The sequence below is a fragment of the Manduca sexta genome, unplaced genomic scaffold (assembly GCF_014839805.1).
Source record: "Manduca sexta isolate Smith_Timp_Sample1 unplaced genomic scaffold, JHU_Msex_v1.0 HiC_scaffold_107, whole genome shotgun sequence".
Lineage (NCBI taxonomy): Eukaryota > Metazoa > Arthropoda > Insecta > Lepidoptera > Sphingidae > Manduca > Manduca sexta.
The window spans coordinates 520-19,371 of record NW_023591898.1 but is presented as its reverse complement, the minus strand read 5'-3'; the positions used below and the strand labels follow the sequence as shown (position 1 = coordinate 19,371).

General features: G+C 36.6%; 2 protein-coding genes and 1 pseudogene across 2 annotated transcripts; 2 read left to right on the top strand and 1 right to left on the bottom strand.

Moving 5' to 3' along the window:
- The first annotated feature begins 34 nt into the window (after positions 1-34).
- Positions 35-7,071, top strand: LOC119191127 (annotated as a pseudogene).
- Positions 7,072-7,878: 807 nt separating this feature from the next.
- On the top strand, positions 7,879-8,814 carry LOC115439853 (39S ribosomal protein S18a, mitochondrial). Its single transcript, XM_030163889.2, has 3 exons — positions 7,879-8,032; positions 8,141-8,449; positions 8,582-8,814. Exons 1-3 carry the CDS (start codon positions 7,930-7,932, stop codon positions 8,737-8,739), a joined length of 570 nt encoding a protein of 189 aa, XP_030019749.1. The 5' UTR covers positions 7,879-7,929; the 3' UTR covers positions 8,740-8,814.
- Positions 8,815-9,655: 841 nt separating this feature from the next.
- LOC115439852 (ubiquitin carboxyl-terminal hydrolase 5) lies at positions 9,656-18,168 on the bottom strand (the record flags this gene model as incomplete). Its single annotated transcript, XM_037445015.1, is given in 16 exon segments — positions 9,656-10,434; positions 10,534-10,643; positions 11,022-11,249; positions 11,509-11,659; positions 12,038-12,151; positions 12,689-12,803; positions 13,263-13,385; positions 13,781-13,992; positions 14,316-14,496; positions 15,140-15,243; positions 15,531-15,692; positions 16,199-16,366; positions 16,737-16,902; positions 17,196-17,302; positions 17,593-17,778; positions 18,043-18,168. Coding segments are annotated over 16 exon segments (2,316 nt in total), but the record flags the coding sequence as incomplete, so codon positions are not given.
- Positions 18,169-18,852: the final 684 nt, after the last annotated feature.

Here is an 18,852-nt window from a genome sequence, read left to right as displayed (position 1 = left end):
CGGCATCAGCTGTGGAGAAGGGCACACTACTTTAATAGGCACTGCTAGAGGTATCGCTTTAGTTGCTTTTTGTTTTCCACTTCGCAAACATTTTTTTAATTGCTATTATTCGGTTTATTGTAGATACTGTAGCAAACACCGTTCATACCACTGTAGATACGACAAAAGGGTACTACCCTAATTGGTAGTGCTAAAGGTAGGACTTCGATTAAATGCTGTTTAATGTTTAAGTTACACGGTTTTTACGCACGTATTTTTTTCCTTTGTAGACACAGTAGCAAACACAGTAAACGCCACTGTAGATACAACAAAGAACGTGGCTGCTTCCGCAGTAGAAAAGGGTTCCTATGCCATTGGTACTGCAAAAGGTAGAATTTAAATTAAATTAGTCCTTTTTTATTTCGAGAATCACAGCTAGTATTGCACATTCTTTTTTTCTTTGTAGAAACTGTAGCGAATACAGTAAATGCGACCGTAGACACAACTAAGAATGTAGCTGCTTCGGCAGTAGAAAAGGGCACATCCCTGATTGGTGCTGCTAAAGGTAGGGATTTGTTTTTATTTGCATTTGTTTCTTATCACAAATATTGTACCTACTCATTCCATATTATCAATAATTGTAGATACAGTATCAAACACCGTACACACAACCGTAGATACGACCAAAATTGTCGCTGCAGCAGCTGTAGAGAAGGGCACAACTCTTATTGGCACAGCTAAAGGTAGCTTCCGTTTTGATCGCAATTCATCCACTGTGACTTTCCTTTTATGTTGTCCACACTCATTAAATTGCTTTTATTTTTATTTGCTAAATCTATAGGTACAGTAGCGAACACAGTTAGTGCAACAGTAGACACAGGCAAAAATGTAGCTTCATCTGTTGTTGAGAAGGGAGCGTCGTTGATAGATACAACTAAAACAGTAGCAGCCTCCGCAGTAGACAAAGGCACAGCTGTTATCGGCAGTGCTAAAGGTGGTATTTTCTTAATTTTTCCTTCTTGATTTTGATCTCTCTTTATATTATAAAAAAAATAACATTATTGGTATTCCCTTTGTAGACACAGTCTCAAATACAGTTCACTCAACTGTAGACTCGACTAAAAATTTAGCGGCTTCCGCTGTCGAAACTGGTTCATCATACATAGGATCAGCTAAAGGTAGTTGTTACTAAATAGACTTAAATAAAACATGCTAGAATCGTTTCATAGTATACTTATGATTGTTTATTTATTGTAGATACTGTATCTCAAACTGTAGATAAGACTAAAAATGTCTAGCGGCATCAGCTGTAGACACAGGTTTTTCATATGTTGGGGCTGCTGCTAAAGGTATAATAGAGTGCTTTATTGTTTGTTGTTTATGATTTACATTATATGTTTATTTATTGTTTAATTTTTCTTTAGACACCGTAGCTAACACTGTCCATAGTACAGTAGACGTGACAAAAAATGTAGCATCTTCCACTTTTGACAAAGGCGTTTCATTTGTAGGAAGTGCTAAAGGTAGGAAAACTCCTATTAGTATTATTACTGTTTTTTTTTTTGCCTCATCTAAATTATATATTTATTTCACTGTAGATACGTTGGCCAACACTGTAGATTCCACCAAAACCGTAGCAGCAGCCGCTTTTGATAAAAGTGCTTCTTTGTACGATAGTGCCAAAGGTATATCTTGATCTGTTAAAGTATTATCCCAGTAACTTCACATAATCTACATCCGCACTTATTTTGTAGATACGGTATCAAGCACAGTACAAAGCTCAGTCGATACAACAAAATCTGCAGCCAGTTCTGTATATGATAAGGGTGTATCAATAGTTGGCAGTGCCAAAGGTATTGTATAACTAGTTTATACTTAAATCCATATTCTATCTAGATTCCATAACTTCCTCGCATTGATCATATTCACGTAGATTAAGTATGGGTGCATGCGGTACTTCTTTCTATTTCTTTTCTTTACTTTCTATGCTAACTCTTTCCGTAGATACAGTAGCAAGTACAATGTTTAACACACAAGACACAGACCTCGCCACCGAATCCAAAAACGTCGTAGAAGACGCCGAAGGTAACTAACATAATATAAAATCAATTGTTTTCCGCTTAACTATTTGTTTTGCCTCTGATCACAATACGCGCTTCAACGAGTTGAGTCAAGGATGAATTAATTCTACCATATAAGGTAACGTCGTTAGATTTGTGTTTATTTACTTTTAAAATGATGTTTTTAGATGTTATTGCGAACAAGTTCAAAACGAAAGAATTCTCGCATCCATTGCTTGAAGGTTACGAAGTGCCGCTCGAAGATTCCGTTGGTACTTGAAACGTTTGTTTTTCTACAGCTGTTTTCGGAACGAAGAATTAACACTAAGAAGTCGCTTCTGTTGAATTACAGTGTGTTTGAATACAGACTTATCAATAACGTTTTATCTAACGCCATGTGTGAGCACTGAAACAATTGAACAATGCTTAGCTTAGGGACGTATTGTAAGCAATGGTTGTTATAATGTAATGTTTTTTCTCAGATACCATAAACACGACTGTAGACACAACGAAGAAGGCGGCTGAAGACGCGAAGGCGCAGGCGCTGAAGGCTGCTGAGGAGGCCAAGGAGAGGGCGAGACTCGCTGCCGAGGCCGCCAAGAACGAGGCTCAGAGGGTAGCAAGTGAGTAAATGTATAAAGATTTATCTGACTGTATAACTTGTCTGTCAACTAGATAGTTATTACAGACAAAAAGTTATAAGAAAGAAAAATTGCGTGTGCTTTACCTAAAATATTATTGTTTTGACTGGTCACCTGATGTTTATTTAGATTTTTTGTTTTGGAATGGCTTAAAATATTTGTAGGTACAGTATTCGTATGCGACTAAATGCGTTATCTCCGAACGACTGTATTGTTTAGTGTTTTAATTTGTTTTCACTGCGATACGCTAATATTATTCTAGCTATGTTACCCAAATATTAGTAACAAAACCGTGTTAAAATCTTGATAATACAAAAAATAACTCATTATTACCACATTTCCAAATATTGATAAAGTACCAAAAAAAAACTCAAATAATTATACTGAAATACTAATAGAAATTAAAAAAAACAACAACAAAAAACAATTCTTCAACGAAGCAAAAAGTAATTAATCTAAATTTAAATAAAATATATCTATATCACGTTCTTTCCAGGCACAGCAGTAGAAGAATCCAAGAAGGCGGCGGAGAAGGCGGCCGAGGACGCGAGCAATGCGATCAGCAGCACCGTCGACAACACCTTCAAGCGTGTAGAAGCCGCTACTGACGAGGGTCTCAAGAACGCTGGACAAGTCGTCGACGCCAAGATCAAGGACGCTGACAAGTTCTTGAACGAGAAGCGCGAGAACGTAAGTATTCGGATAGACCAACTTTAAAGAGAGGAATAATGTCTTGGCATTGTTAGTCTGTCTAGTCGTCGACAATTCATGGAGAGCTGTCACTTTACCGTATTCGTATAAAAAATGTATGTAATGTCAATGACACGTTACGACAAGTCCTGTCGTGAATGGTGATCTTAGTTTAGTTTCAGTTTATTTTCTAGAGAAATACAAAATTAATTACATAGTTGATACTAAAGTAAAATCAACAAATTGTAACATTATTTTATTACCAGCGATCTTTGCACTAAGCTTCACGATCTGCGTCGCGAAGATCATGGAGACTGGCTACGTTGTTTATTTTGTTTTCTTAGGAAAATGTTAACGTTTATTACCTAATAACTCGGTGAATTAAATTAGAGACATAGCTAAAACCTAGGTGTGAGTTGTGAAATTAGCTTGGAGTAATAATAGTACTCTGGGATCGGCATCAACTGCCTTAAGTATTCACAAAGTGGTAAACAAACCAGTACAATATCAAGAAAAACTTCTACAGGTGACATAAGTACATACTTCATACAAAAATCTATTATTGTTAATTATACAATTTATTTAAATTTATTTTGTGTATGCGGAACGCGAAACTAGCCTGTAAGAAATTGCTGCACACAAGTTATATCGACTGTTTTCGTTACAAAGTATTGGTGTTAAAAATTTCTGGTTAGTGAAATACTTAAATAAAATACAATGATAGTGCTATTTAGCGGGATAAGTATAGGAAGATCACATATACCTATATGATGGTTCACAATAATCCTAAAACGACGATGACTAACGGAATGTGATTCGTTCTCGCCTCTCTCAATTGTTTTGGCCCAGATTTGACGTTATCCAAATGACTCGCGGCAAATGTAACGTTAGAGTATAACTTCCTCCTTCGTTGATACACTGAATCATATCTTTGATATATTGTGGGCTGGAATTTAAAATAAATTTTGCTTGCAACACCGCCGGAAGTTTTGTTAAAAGAATCTGTGAATAACCGTTCCTTTAACGGTAGATTAATTTTTTAATACTCTCTAATCATAAAATTTCCTATAGGTTTGCAATCCGTTATTGTTGTATCAAAGGACACATCAATTCATATATTCACAGTATTATACAAGCATAGATATACAAATACTACTACCCACATATAATTACTATAATAATTAATAATCTCTCACGCAATAATTCTTTTCTGCCGTCCGCCAGCTAAAATGTTGTTTTTTACAATAAAATAAATCATTTTTTAATACGGGTATAAAACTGCGCCAAAATTAAACACAATAATTTAACTTCGATTCTAAACTTGAGTCATATTTTCATAAATTTTATAACGCTTAATACGTCGTCATCCCGTTTAATACGCCATCTGTAGGCGTGTTGTGAGTGTGAATATCGAAACATTTATGTTTTAAACTAATGCCAGATAAATCCTATGTCTTTAAGGGAGAAACGCGCCTTGATGCAAAGCAAGTAGACAGAGACTGACTGTCTCGACGTGTGCCAATTGTGATGGGTAGGAAAGGTTACGTTTACTTGGTAAGGCGAAAAATCCACGATGCTTAAAAAAAAAGGTCGCTCCCCGTAACCTAATAAGATGCACAATCTTGAGCTTGGATGACTCGCCTTCGTTTCAGCCCCTGGTAAAAGACTTGACGATCACAGCTTTTAAGTAATGTATTTATAAATAATAATACTTTGATGTATCGTTATTTAAAAATACGAAACAATAACATTCTAACAACTTATAAAAATTTGATAATTCAATACCTACACAAAATTAGTGTAACTCTCCCTATGCCACACAATACACTCCCCCGCTTAAGACGCGTGTTTGGCTGAGTCCCTTCAAAATCGTATTAAACGGGTTTTACTGTTTACTTTTTTCCCTCAGCTGGTGTCGAACCTGTCATCAGCGGCTCACGACGCGTCGCAGGGAGCCGCCGGGCTACTCAGCAAGGGCCTCACCGCCTTCCCCAAGTAGACTAGCACTTCTCATCTGTGTGTCTTTGGGAAACTGACAGAATACTCAGTGACGAATATAGAAACAACCCCGAATGAATAACATGGCAGTGAAATGATTTTCTTTGATATTCTTTTTGGTTTAAATACAATATTTATTTTGGTGTTTTAAATAATTCTTTTTTATTGTAACTGTCGTGTTATTTTAAAGGGTTCAAGATCAATGTTTGCTACCAATAAGCACTCTGCTTCGTTATATTTGTTATAATATTAGGAAGTGCTGTCTTTTTTCAAATCGCTTTCACAAATCGTAAGCAAGTTCTAAATTCGTCACTTTATTAAACATGTTATAGTAATATGTTTTGTAAAAAAAAAATATTCGTTATTTTTCAATTACAAATTCGTTCATGTTTTATTTGAACAATATTACAACAAATAAATATATTATACATTAGATAAAATATATTTGTATTGAATGATATATATTTTTACAAATTTCTACCATGTATGTAAACTATAAATCTGTTGGTATTCCCAAAAAAACAACATAACCATTTTGTTTATATAAATGCACATTATTCGTAAGTTTTATTTTAATTACCTACTCGTACAATTGTATAGATAATTTAAATTTATTTTTAAGTGTCTCACGGCCTGACCCTTCCCTGGTTGAGGAGAGGAAACTCTCTGCATCCATTAGAAAGTAGGACTTAGTATTTTACTAACACTTTCAATATTTCGTTGCCAGAAAAAATTAAACATGGCCAATTTTATTTGCCACAAAATTAGAAATCTCATGTCAATTTCTTTTATCTATAGAATTAAACTTAAGTTACACAAATGCATTTATATGCATTTTTTGCAATTTTCAAAAGTATGCTTAGCTTAAACCGTCCATGCATTAATACATGTTCCTCGACAGATTGCATTAAAACTTCTACAAAATGGTTCTTTGATTGTGATAAAAAGCTTGAAAAGCCCTGTTAATATGCCATGTTACATACATTACTGCTTGGCAGTCTATTTTATGAAAAAAGATTTATGTAAGTTATACAAAAATCATGTTTTGCTATACAATTTGTAAATTGCTGATTAAAAAACAAGACCTTACGCCTACATTGTGTGATGTTTTTTAATCTACGTTACTATATAGAGTATTATTAAGGCCTACAAAATTGACATACATCGCTAAAGTCGCACACACTGTGTCTCGTCAAGTAAAACCACTTCAATGTAATTGTTTTTCTATATGTCTGTGTACCTTCTCGAATACTTTCGTTAATTAATCGTGTATTTATGTGCAGTCTATAGTGAAATTATATCATTGTGTGTTGTTTAATAAATACATGCCATCCATATATTTTCTTTATTTCTGACTGTGCCAATTGTTTCCAGGTCTGGCTTTTGTTCAACCAAAGTGCCTGGTGTTTTCCGACGCTAATTACAACGCGTTTATTACATGGAATCAAAACTCACGTAGTTTTCACTTATCGTACTTATATTTATATTTAATTCAAAAGATGTACTTTTTACAAATACTTCGCAATCACAAATGATTAAAATTAATTCACAGTTTACTAGCCTAAGAATAAAAACACGAAATCCTTTCTTTTATCTAAAACTGTAGGTACACACTTACCTAGAATAGTAATAAGTAATAACTGCATGACATCTTTTTCTTATCTTTCAACACAAAAAAAATAAATAAAACTATTTTAAAATCGAGAGTATCTGCTTACATGATTTTAATTTATTTTAAGAATATTTTTTCATTGTTTTTTTCTTTAACTAGGAAGATTTATTAAACTCAGTAACACTCCAAAACATGGTTTCATTTATTGTAACATAATAAAACTTCTTTATGTGCCATTTTGGCCTAGTGTCAACTTAGGTGTTCAACCTATAGGTCGAGGGCCTAGGCCATATCGCCAGATCGCGTGGCGAAATTTATGCAATTTTTGAGTTCCAAAAGATTTTATACCTACGTATGTAAAGTTAGTCGAGGGACCTATTCCGTATTCAGTGTTCGATTCTCATAAAAAATAAATATCTTTTTTTAGGAATTCTTTAGAACCTATATATTTTATCAACCTACCTAAGTCACGTTTACAGCGTGAAAGGAAAACGGATAATAAATTGAAAGTTATATTCATACATAATGAGTGCTAAGATAGGTCAAACAAGTAGTAATTGAAAATACTTCGCTTTATATTTTTTAAATACATTTTAAAATTGCCGCTTCGAATATGACAGGCAGGAGTTACCATATTAAGATCAAATTAAATTACCATATTATAGAGAAAACATATGCAATAATAAAACGCTCTCAAGTTTGCCAGATAATAAAATCTAATTTCTACCAAAGACAAGAAATTAATTATGATGATAGTTATTCGTCGGAAATATTTTATATTGAAATGAATATATGTTTTAGATACAGAGTCTATTTTTTTTAAATGGAATTGATTTTTATAGGTCCGTAACGAAAGATCAAGTAGCAACTAGCAACATTAAACAATTTGACATTTGTGATTTTGCCCTCTGATTTTGACTTATTGTCAAAAGCAGTCTAAATAATAAACATGGCGTCTCTCGTAAGGGCTGCCTTTTCAGTATCCAAAAATAGTCTTATCTCTACGTCGGTACGCAGTATATCGACTACAAAACAACTTAACATTAAAGAGAGTAAGTAAATTGTGTCATTTATTGACCAACTTATTTTAGTATAACCTAACCTCGCAAACTTTGAGCCTACTACTATCTTATTAATTTACCTTATTTCGTCTCTTTTAGTTAGAGAAAAAGTTGAAGGTGGAAACATAGTCGTGGAAGCTGTCAACGTACCTTCTCCGAGAACAGAGCTACTTGTACGAGCGGAAAATTTGGGACCATTAAAAACTATCGATGTATCAGAAGCGGTAAAATCAGACAAGGCACCTTGCTATATGTGTTCATTAGGCCTGGACGTAAAGCACACAGATGTGCTGATACTGAGTCAATTCGTCAGGTCAGATGGTTGTATGCTGCCGCGAAGAATCACTGGGCTGTGCAAACGGCAGCAGAAAAAAATTGGAAAAATGGTGTCCATGGCACAGAAAGCAGGTTTGTTTCTAATGCTTTCAATTTCTAATTGGTTATGGTTCTTAACATTGTTACCTATCAAGCAATCTAATCAATATTGTTGGAAGTTAATACAGGTTATGTTAACAATGTAACATTTTCATTTTTCTACAGGTCTCATGATTAATCTAACTCCTGCAAATTGCAAGAAAGATCCCACTAAGAGGAAAGATTACAAGAAATTCAATACATACTTTGATGAGACAACTATATTTATGAAGAATGTACCCAGATGGACAGACCGCTTTAAGTTCAGACAAAGTGCTAAATAAGAAGTACTAGTATATAATTACATAAACCTTGTTATCAGTAAAAATAATAATGAAATTTAGTAATGCTTTGTTCCATACTTGCCTTTAATTTAAATTTTATATTTAGGTACCTACAGTTTTTATAGTGATGTGAACATTTTCATTAGAGTATATTAGAACAGCGGTTGGCAAACCTTTAGTAGGCAAAGGCTACAAGGTGGAAAAATGAAATACAGGCAGGCCACACATAATATTAATCCTAGATGTCCAATATACATATATATAATTGATCATAGCTAATACTATAAGAATCTTTGTCCTGATATAAATACTGATTTACAGTGAGGAACAACCCACAGCCATAATAGTTCATATATTTAGGCTAATCATGTACATCTAATATATGAAGACTGCTGACTCATCACCACCTCTAAGAGTTGTCGTGCCAATACCAAAAAACATGGAAAGAGCTGGCCCAGAGATTTTTCCTATATATATAGCTTGGCTATCATTCTTCAGATCAGAGAACACATTATTTTGATGAATATGTAGTAATATAAAATATATAATGTCTAAAAGTATTCATACTACCTAAAAAGGACAAGACAAGCCATGTGGATTTTTTTTCAGTTTCACGCCTACCCTCTGCAACATATTTTAAGGTATTATCAATTATGCCCTTCCCAGGGTCTCAACCTATATCCATTCCAAATTTCATCAATATGAATCTGATAATAGAGATAAATTCGATCATTTCATAGAAGAGAGATAAGGAATATTTATAATAGTTGACATAGGTCTCTAGGACCAAAGCTTATGGTCCGAAGAACCTATGCCTAACGTTTAAAGCTCTAAAATGAACATGGTACTATTAATTTCTTCACAATAGATTCCAATTATGTGAATAGGAAAAGGAAGTTGATAAAAATACATTTAATAAGAGAGCACATTTATTAGTATAATTTATTTCAATGTTTCGTTGTGTGAATGATTTTATTTCAATACAAGTAATCGCTACAAGAGAACCAACTTACAAGAAAGTTACATTAAAATGCAATGTATTAGGCCTGTTTCACACTGTCAAGGGCTTTTAGTATTGAAAATTCAAGTTGATAAGCAAGGACCTATTGCAAAGGTTCTTTTTATATAATGGCGTATCATTGACATTGTGCAACAGGTAGCAAGTAAAACGGGTAAGTCCTAATGAAACCTTAACAGCGTCTTTTCAATGTCACGAAAGACGACCATGTTATCTTAGATTTCACAAGACGTAATTATACGTCACGTGAATTTAGTTACGACGGCAATTTTCGTCCTCCTCTAGGTTAACATTAACGGGACCAGATTCTGGCAGATTGTAGCTAACAATTAACTAGTCAAAACATCTTATGCTAACTCCAACGCACCAGTTCATCAACACGAAAAACATAATATGCAACCAAAGATACAACTTCTACGGAACACTAGCCGTATTACAATTTTATAACCTATATTTTGAATCATTAAAAAATTTCTTTCTATAAAATAAATATCGCCTAAAATTTGTTAATTTAAAATCTCTTAACGTACAAAAATGCAGTCTAATACACAAATTCCTTATATGGTACATCCGAATCGGCGAGTTTTTGGTACAAACATCACGTCATAATGTCATCACAGCCTTTCATATAAGTATAGGTAGCCGAGGTCTTTGGGCGGATTCTCTGATAATGCAACCTGAAAAAAAAATATTTGGTAGCAAAAATAATTTGCAAGTATGTAATAATAGTTCTCGCGACAATTAATGGTACTTTATATAATTTGGTGAGTACGTACTTTATTGTCGTTAAATATGACCCAGCGTCCTTCATGCAGCACGTGGCACACATAGTGGCCCACCATGGTAGAGGTGCCCATGTGAGATATGAAGGCAATCAATTTGTATTCTGCAACAAAATAATAATATTAAACATTGTAATTTAGTGTACATTCGTATTAAGCAAAATAATTGTACTTGGTCTTGTGAGTCAAAGGGGTTGAGCACCAGATCTTTCACAGAAAAGATGGTTTGAGTGGAGTGAATTGCTTTGAAGAAAATCTATCAAAAATTTATTGGTAACAAAGTCACCAAAAGTTTTTATATGAGGATAACACCAACATTTTTGGGTAGACTGAAAATAATCACGATCAGCTCAGTTATTATAATAAATTTTGATTCTAAATTTTCGGAATGTCAGGAGAGAAATCGGCATCAGAGGTATAGACTTTCAGACGGGCTATAGAAATATTGCCGATAGAGTAATATGTAGTGAGTGACTACTGACTGGCGGGTCCGTCCCTGCAGCCGAGCGTGCGGTCTGGCTGCGCGGCGGGGGCGGCGGGCGCGGGCTCGGGCGCGTCGAGCTCGTCGGCGCGGCTGAAGATCCAGTCCACGGCGCGCGGCACGTCGCCGCCCGTGGCCGTCAGCGCGCGCACCACGTGCCCGCGCGCGAACCCCATGTTCATGATCTGCTCCACACTCGCCTCGTCCACCGCTGCGCCTGCGCCTGCACCTGATAAACAGGAGTTTTTATTTGATGCAGTATTTTCTACACAAATCCTATTATAATACTTGTAATAGTGTTTAGCTGCTAGCTAATCATCAGTTAAATAGTTTTGTGTCAAATTGAGCGTGAAGTGTTGTATTCATTTTATACAATAAATAATTTAATAACAACGGTAATGTTACATGAATCAATAACTATTAATGTTTACAATAGATACAAAATAATGTCGAAATATGCAAAGTGCGCCATGATTTGGTATAATTACCTGTGACGGGCGTGCCGGGTGGTTCGAACTTGTGCTCAAAGTCCCAGTCGGTCATGTGCTCCATGAGCCAGTTGGACGCCGCTTCCATGCCAGAGTTGTTGGTGTAATACAGCGCCTTCTTGCACGCCTCCAGCGGGAAGCCCATGTCCAACTGGAACAAATGATATTTAAATTGGTATTTTTTTTTCTTTTTAATTTTCCATAGAGTATATGTTGTAATATTGGCTTTATTGAGCCTGATATAAACCATGCTGAATAAAAATAATGTTCCAATAAGACATATACATAGTAGTGTACGTACCTCCATATTTACCAGAACAATTATGCCAGTCTGTTTCATAACCATATAAATCAAAAGTATAGTATAATATTTTATATATTTTTTACAGATATTTAAATTTTTTCATAACTTATTTAGCGCCGAGTACGAATATTAACCAGCACTGAGAAACAGACTTGTTACCATAGGAATACTCCGTCCTTAGATAAAAAAAACGTCTATGAATAAGGGGGTAAGTTTGTAACTTACAAGTTGTGCGAGTAATCCTTCGTCGTAGGTGGGCGCAGGCGTCTCGGGCGGAGCCTCCGGCAATAGCTTCTCATCGGCTTGCAGTCCATGACCGCGCAGGCAGTTCAGATCTACCTATAATACATAAGAAGCTTATTCAGTACGGTAATAGATTCATACTAATACTTTAAATGCAAACATGTGTTTATTGATTTGTTTTTACTTCATGCACCAACAGGCTGAATGAATGTGAACACTAAAGAAATGGACTGAGTTGGAAAGTGCTATACATCTTACTTCTTATACTATAGAAACAACTACTGTTTTCAACCTGAGATTGATCTTTCCACAATGGCAGTCACAAAAAAACGAATATACCTATCCATTATGTGCATTATGTATTGCCCCCTAACTGAACACAGACCTGCACTATTACTTAGAGGGTTTAGTTAGTGGCATTACATACATTCGAAATTGTTATAGAGAATTTTCAGGTATATTGATTTCTTTATGATGTTTTATTCCCCATTAAAGGGACCAATAGTTGATAAACACTACACATAACTTCGGAAAATCAGCGCCCAGCGGTGTACGCCTTGGGTTTTGAACCTGTGGACCTTAGTATTAGCTATAATTACTATAGTGGTAATTAATAAGAGTCCAATGCCATACCTCCCAGGGCATCTCGACTGCCACATCCAGTTTGGCAGGTGTCCAGTCCTCTTTTATCGTGAACTTCTTAAGCTGTATCAGCAGGTAGTCCGGGAATGTGGCCAGTCGGGTAATCCTAAAAAACAGTACATACAATTATATTTTTTACACACATACAACATCACGCATTTATTCCCGAAGGGGTATGCAGAGGCGCAACCAGAGCACCCACTTTTCGCCAAGTGTGTTCTGTCCCATGTGATAGGGGGCGAGCCTATCGCCATATCGGACACAAATTACAGACTCCGGGTTGATAATGAGCAGAAAAATCCAAATATCACTTTGCCCGACCCGGGATTCGAACCCAGGACCTCATAGCGCTGTCGTACTGCGCATGCAGTACAACTACGCCACCGAGGCAGTCACTATAATTTTTACACTATAATGAAAATTAGATTTAGGGTTATTAATGTATGTTTTATGCCTTTACCAAGAGAATTTGTTAAATTTTATGTATAATAGTGGCATTTATTTTTAAAAGATCAAAGTCCTGTTGTACAGTTTTTGAAAGTATATTTCGACACTAGGCACTTACTTATGCGCAGTGACTTTTTTGTTAACGGCGCTGCTGAAGAACTGCTCGATGGTCTCCTCCTTCATGAAGCTCTCGAGGCACGCCTGGAACGGAATGTGGGGCCGCACTAGCTCCGACGGGTCTCTGAAATTATTGGACAAAATACATATATTTTTTTTTTTATGAAATTCACATACAATTATGTATTGAAAAATGTTGTTACCAATGCTGGGGTCCTTGTGTGACTAGTACAAAATCGTAAAAAATCTAATTCTGTTTATCATACACGAAAATGAAGCAGAGTTTAAATCACCAAGAAAACTGGCAGAAGTTATCTTCCATGAGCGAGTTTTACCCTGTCAAGTCACAGCAAGCTGACTTTTAAATTTTTTTATGCTTGCAGATTTGGGGCGAGTCGTATGTATAGAATTTTTTAATTATTACTAGTAGTGTAAACGCACCTAGAAATTCGTGCGCAATATCTAAAAGAACTTCCTAGTCTAAACTTATGTCTACGACCTGCAGTGCAGGATACTCACAGTCTCTGTCCTGCAGCCTCAGCCTGCTGTCTTCTCTGTTCATACTCCCTGACTTCCTTCGCGTTGGTGGCGGCGGCAACCGGCACAGGTAGGGGTAGGTGGTGCTCGGCGCGAGCGCAGTATCGCACGCAGGACGACTCCGAGCAACGGATGCGCTCTTCTACCGCGAACTTGAGGCAGTCCGCCGGGTTCGGCTTGTGTCGGCTATGGCGCTGGCGATGGAAAATTGAGATTTAGGGCATAGGTAATAAGGGCGTGAATCTCTCGCAATAGTTTTCAAAATATATTTAAAGGACATTTCTATTTTCTTTAGTCACTGATAAGAACAAGTGAATATCTAACGTCACTTGGTTATCACCTATAAACACCTACAACATCAAATCAAATCAGGAACATTTTGTCAAAAAAAAAACTAAAAGGATAGAACTTGAGTATAATATATACCTCCACCTCCCACCCGATATTGTGTCTATAAAAATGTCCTATGAATAATTTATTGACACTGTGTGTGACAAATTAACCAACCACAACTGACCTGCAGTAAAGTGAGTAAATGCAGGTAGAACTCGTGCGCGTCCTGCTGTCGCTTGGTCATGAACTCCGGATGATCTCGTCCGACCAGCTGTCGGTACATGTGTGGGGAGACGCCGTTCTGCGACCCGTCCTCGCCCGGGGAGGAATAGCGACCCGAGAGGAGTCCAACGCCGAGTTTGGCACTGGAAACATGTGGCTTATTAGTTGGAGAAACAAATTTGTCTATGCAGCCGTAACCTGAGTAATATAAATTTACTATGCAATGTGTATCTCAGAGAACAACGCGTTATCGCTACAGGGCCCTTATTCTGTATGATAGTGTAAACGCGTAACGCGGCCGTGTCATGTTATTTTCGAGAAATGTGTGTGGAATGGTATTCTGTAAGCCAAATTTCTATAGTCCTAAACATGATGCGTTGTGTTACGTGCTTGTTACGCACTGTTAAAATAACGTGCGGGATAGAGAATAAGGCCCCTGCCACTGAAGGAATAACGGGAAGGGAACAGTTATGTTGGTTTTATTGACCTTCGACCCTATGTCGACGATCGAGAGTGTAACATCGTCTGAGCAAGCATTGACTCGAGTCAGTAACCCTATACACACATCGGCATTCAGACACCTAACATAGAACATTTTAATTTGACTAAATGTAAGTTCAGTACCAACCAAAAATATTGCAATATATAAGTACGAGAAAACACTAATTTGTAAGTTACAGCATGCAGACATCATCTGCTACATCCAAATATGACTCCTAGAAAAGTTATAATGGCTATCAATCGATTATCGTTTGTGGCTTATCAAAACTGTAAATGTATTCATACGTTTGAACATTGAAGTCGTTGACTGGATCGTCGGGGAAAGTGGAGAATATCTCCGGAGCGCCCTCCACGAACCTCCGCACAAAGTCAGGCATGCGGAAGATCACCTGTCAACAAACCCGTTAGTTAACAAAAATTACCTGATAGTGAGTTATGCTGATGGGTAATTTAAATAGGAATGTAATCAATGCATGGATATTAATATCGAATACTATGTAGTGGAGATAATCAAATGCACTTTAAGAAACACTTTGTTAAACTAAGAACTTAAAACATTCCCACATATTTTAGATATACAAAACCCATTTTGATTGTTCCATATTTATAAACATTTATATAATGATTAATATCACATTTTTTTTTATATAACATGCAATATAATCGTGGAATATACCTGCACAACGCTGTTGATGTAGCATGAGTTGCCGAGGTTGTTGAGGCCGGTGAGCGCGGGCCCGTGCAGCGGCCGCAGCTCGCTGCCCGACTCCTGCAGCGTGTTCCACTCACCAGACCGCTGGTTCAGCTCCAACTCCAGCTCCACCATCGACTTGTCTGTCTGTGAGTTTTGATGTCATTAGATTCTAGAGTCTACTCCTATAGACTATATACTCTGAATCCTCCATTGACGTATATTCAATAGACACAAACATCCATATAAACTATTTGTTCAAAATCTGAACTAAAATGGCAACTAAAACGTTACTGTTATAACCTATTTATTCACTTGTATAACAAATCATTTTACTTATTTGACTAAATATATTTTTTATTCAAATCCATGTCTATACTTAGACTCAAGTTCTTATATCATGAGCGCCACTCCGTACACAACCAAAAGCTGACAATATTGACCATACTAGTCAGTTTGAATGGATTGCAGTTCAATTCAGTTGAACACAGTGAATACTCGGAACGCTAAATCTAGTAAGTAGTACATATATATCGATGGTATGCTCCGTTTAAACTTTAAACTGTTCATAATGTGGATAACTCCATAAAAAATCTATAAATGTACACATAAAACACTCATTAATCAATCATAAACAACAAATAAAAACCAACCTTTTGCAGCTGCTGCACATTGATGCCGAAGTGCTTGAGATGGTCTGCGAGGAACGGGTCCTCGACCATATCGTCCTCAGCGTACGAGAACACGTCGCCCTTGCCGTCCGCAGTGATGGTGCCTAACTTCACCGCTAGAGGATAACCTGTTTCACGGTAGTGGGCCACCTGGGAAGAGTACATGTTGATAGTCTCAATGTAGTGTTGCGGTAAATCCGCTCGGCAAACTTAGAAATCAGCATTCTCAAGTATGCATGCTGAGTTTAGATGGTTGTTGATGTAGTGTCTCGCATTAGTCAAAATTATTGTATTTATTTAGTGTTGACGTTTGTCACCTGGCTTCATATTGAAAACCAGCAATATTTAGTAGTGGTAGTAGTAGACTGTTTAGGACTTGTAATTATATAAAAAGAAAAAACTTGTATCCATATTAAATGTTCAAACAACGAACCTCTTTCCTTACAAATATTAATTTACACTACATTAGGTCCAATATAGTATGGGCAGTTTTAATTATAGAAGAAAACAATAAACTCACAGCATGATCGTTCCCACCGGAGCCATCGAAGAACCGCCTGCCGCACAGCACCGAGCCGTCCGTGAGGTTCAGCCACAGGTTGTTGGTGAGGTCGCACTTGGCGCACTTCCAGCCCGACGGCGGGATGCGCACGCCGTTGTCCAACTGCTTTAGGTTTACTGCATGTCTGTGGTATTTGAGGGCACTTGTTAGCTATGTGGTAATATGTCTCATTGGTATTGTAGCTGAATACTTAAGTTATGAATAAATTTATGAACCATGGATTTAGGGTTGAAAGTGTTTGTAGAGTGAAAATATTGCACAAATAATTCTAATTTGTGTCTGATATAACGATAGACTTGTTATCTATCATATGTCAGCTATAATAGTTCGTCAAAGTGTGGGTAAGTTAAGCCTTTGTTTTACGTTTTGCTAATTAAACTGATCTTGTTTATATGTAAGCTTTTTTTTTACACTTACACAGAGACCTCCCTCTTCTCTCCATCCCAGGTTCCCTGCAAAGCTGCCAATTCTGCTATTTTAAATGGAGATTCTGCATCTATTACGGCTTGGACAGACTTGTTGACCTTTACAGAAACATTATTTTTATATTTTAATATCTATATTGATTTGATTTGATGACTTTCTAAACAAGATCACCATATAACACATTTTAATAAAATTATGAGTAAACCTAACAGAAGTATTTCAGGATTTTATGAACAATTTGACCATAAGTTGACCAAAACGAGGTATATTTCTTATATTAGTTTTGTTTGTCACATTTAATATATTAGGCATATTGATAAGCACATAATTTTTTGACCTTAGTAGTACAAAGTTCGAGTATCTACTGGCTACAGTTTAAAAGACATACCACTTCAGGTAGATTAGCATTGGGCCAAGCATAAGTGTGGAACCCCGGCAGCACGACGACGTTGTAGTGGTCAGTGTAGGTGAACTTAGGCTTGCCGCAGTCGGGGCTGAACCCGCCCTCCACGCCGATCGCGAGCCGCGTGATCTTCTTCTCCGGACCATCACCGGTTTGCTCTGGTTCTGGTATCTATTATAAATTATATTCTTGAACTTGAGTTCGAAGATTGTTAACTTTTGGATTAATATTGACTAATAACTAATGTACTTAAATTTCATTGCCGAAGAACGAAGGCTTTTTGTGAATAATGTACTCTTAATTATTTTATTTGAATTAATCAAGTTTGGCACACCGAGTACAGAACCTTTGTGCAAGTTTATCTATATGTTAATAAAAAGGGGACTAAACAAAAAAATTACAGCGACTTATAACAAAGTATATTTATCAACTTACAGGTTTCTTCTCCCTCTTCATATGCAAGAACACAGCATTGCCAGTCTTCTGAAAATACTGCTCAACATAGTTGCGACCAAATCCGAGAAACGAGGTCAGAGATATGTAGAGGCCAGTTTCTGACTCCTGCAACAATTATAATTGGTAACACTGTAAATTCAGAAATGATACAATCAAAAAATTTACTGTGATGGTTTTGGATCCAGCAGGTGGCTAGTCACACTTGACATTTTTGTTATTTTTTTTTTTTATACACATATATCGACATGAGCGGCGACAGCCCAGTCAGTTGTAAAACGGACTGCCAAGACGAATGTCTGAAGGTTCAAATCCCAAGGGCACACACCTCTGACTTTTCTTAAGTTATGTGTGTATTCTTTGTGAATTATTGCTTACTGTGACGGTGAAGGAAAACATCGTGAGAAAACCTGCATACCTGAGTTCTGTATAGGGATTTTGAGGGTGTGTGAAGTCTACGAATCTGCACTAGGCCATCTTGGTGGACAAAGTCCTAATCCTTCTCAGTAGTAGAGGACAGAACAGATACAGGGCTGATATTTTTATTATTTATTACTATTATTACATATTTATGGACACCACATTGAGTTGAACCCAGTTTTTAGTTTCTTATAATTTCCGCAAAAAGATAATGAGGTGAAAAGCTAACAACTCTAAAAGCGCCCCTATCATTTGCATAAGTGATAACAGCCGACAACAGTATGGGGGCAGGTGACCACATTAGCAACGCAACTACCAAATGGAACACAACAAAATGTTAAACTCTGTCGATTTGTATTTAGGCGCATTCCT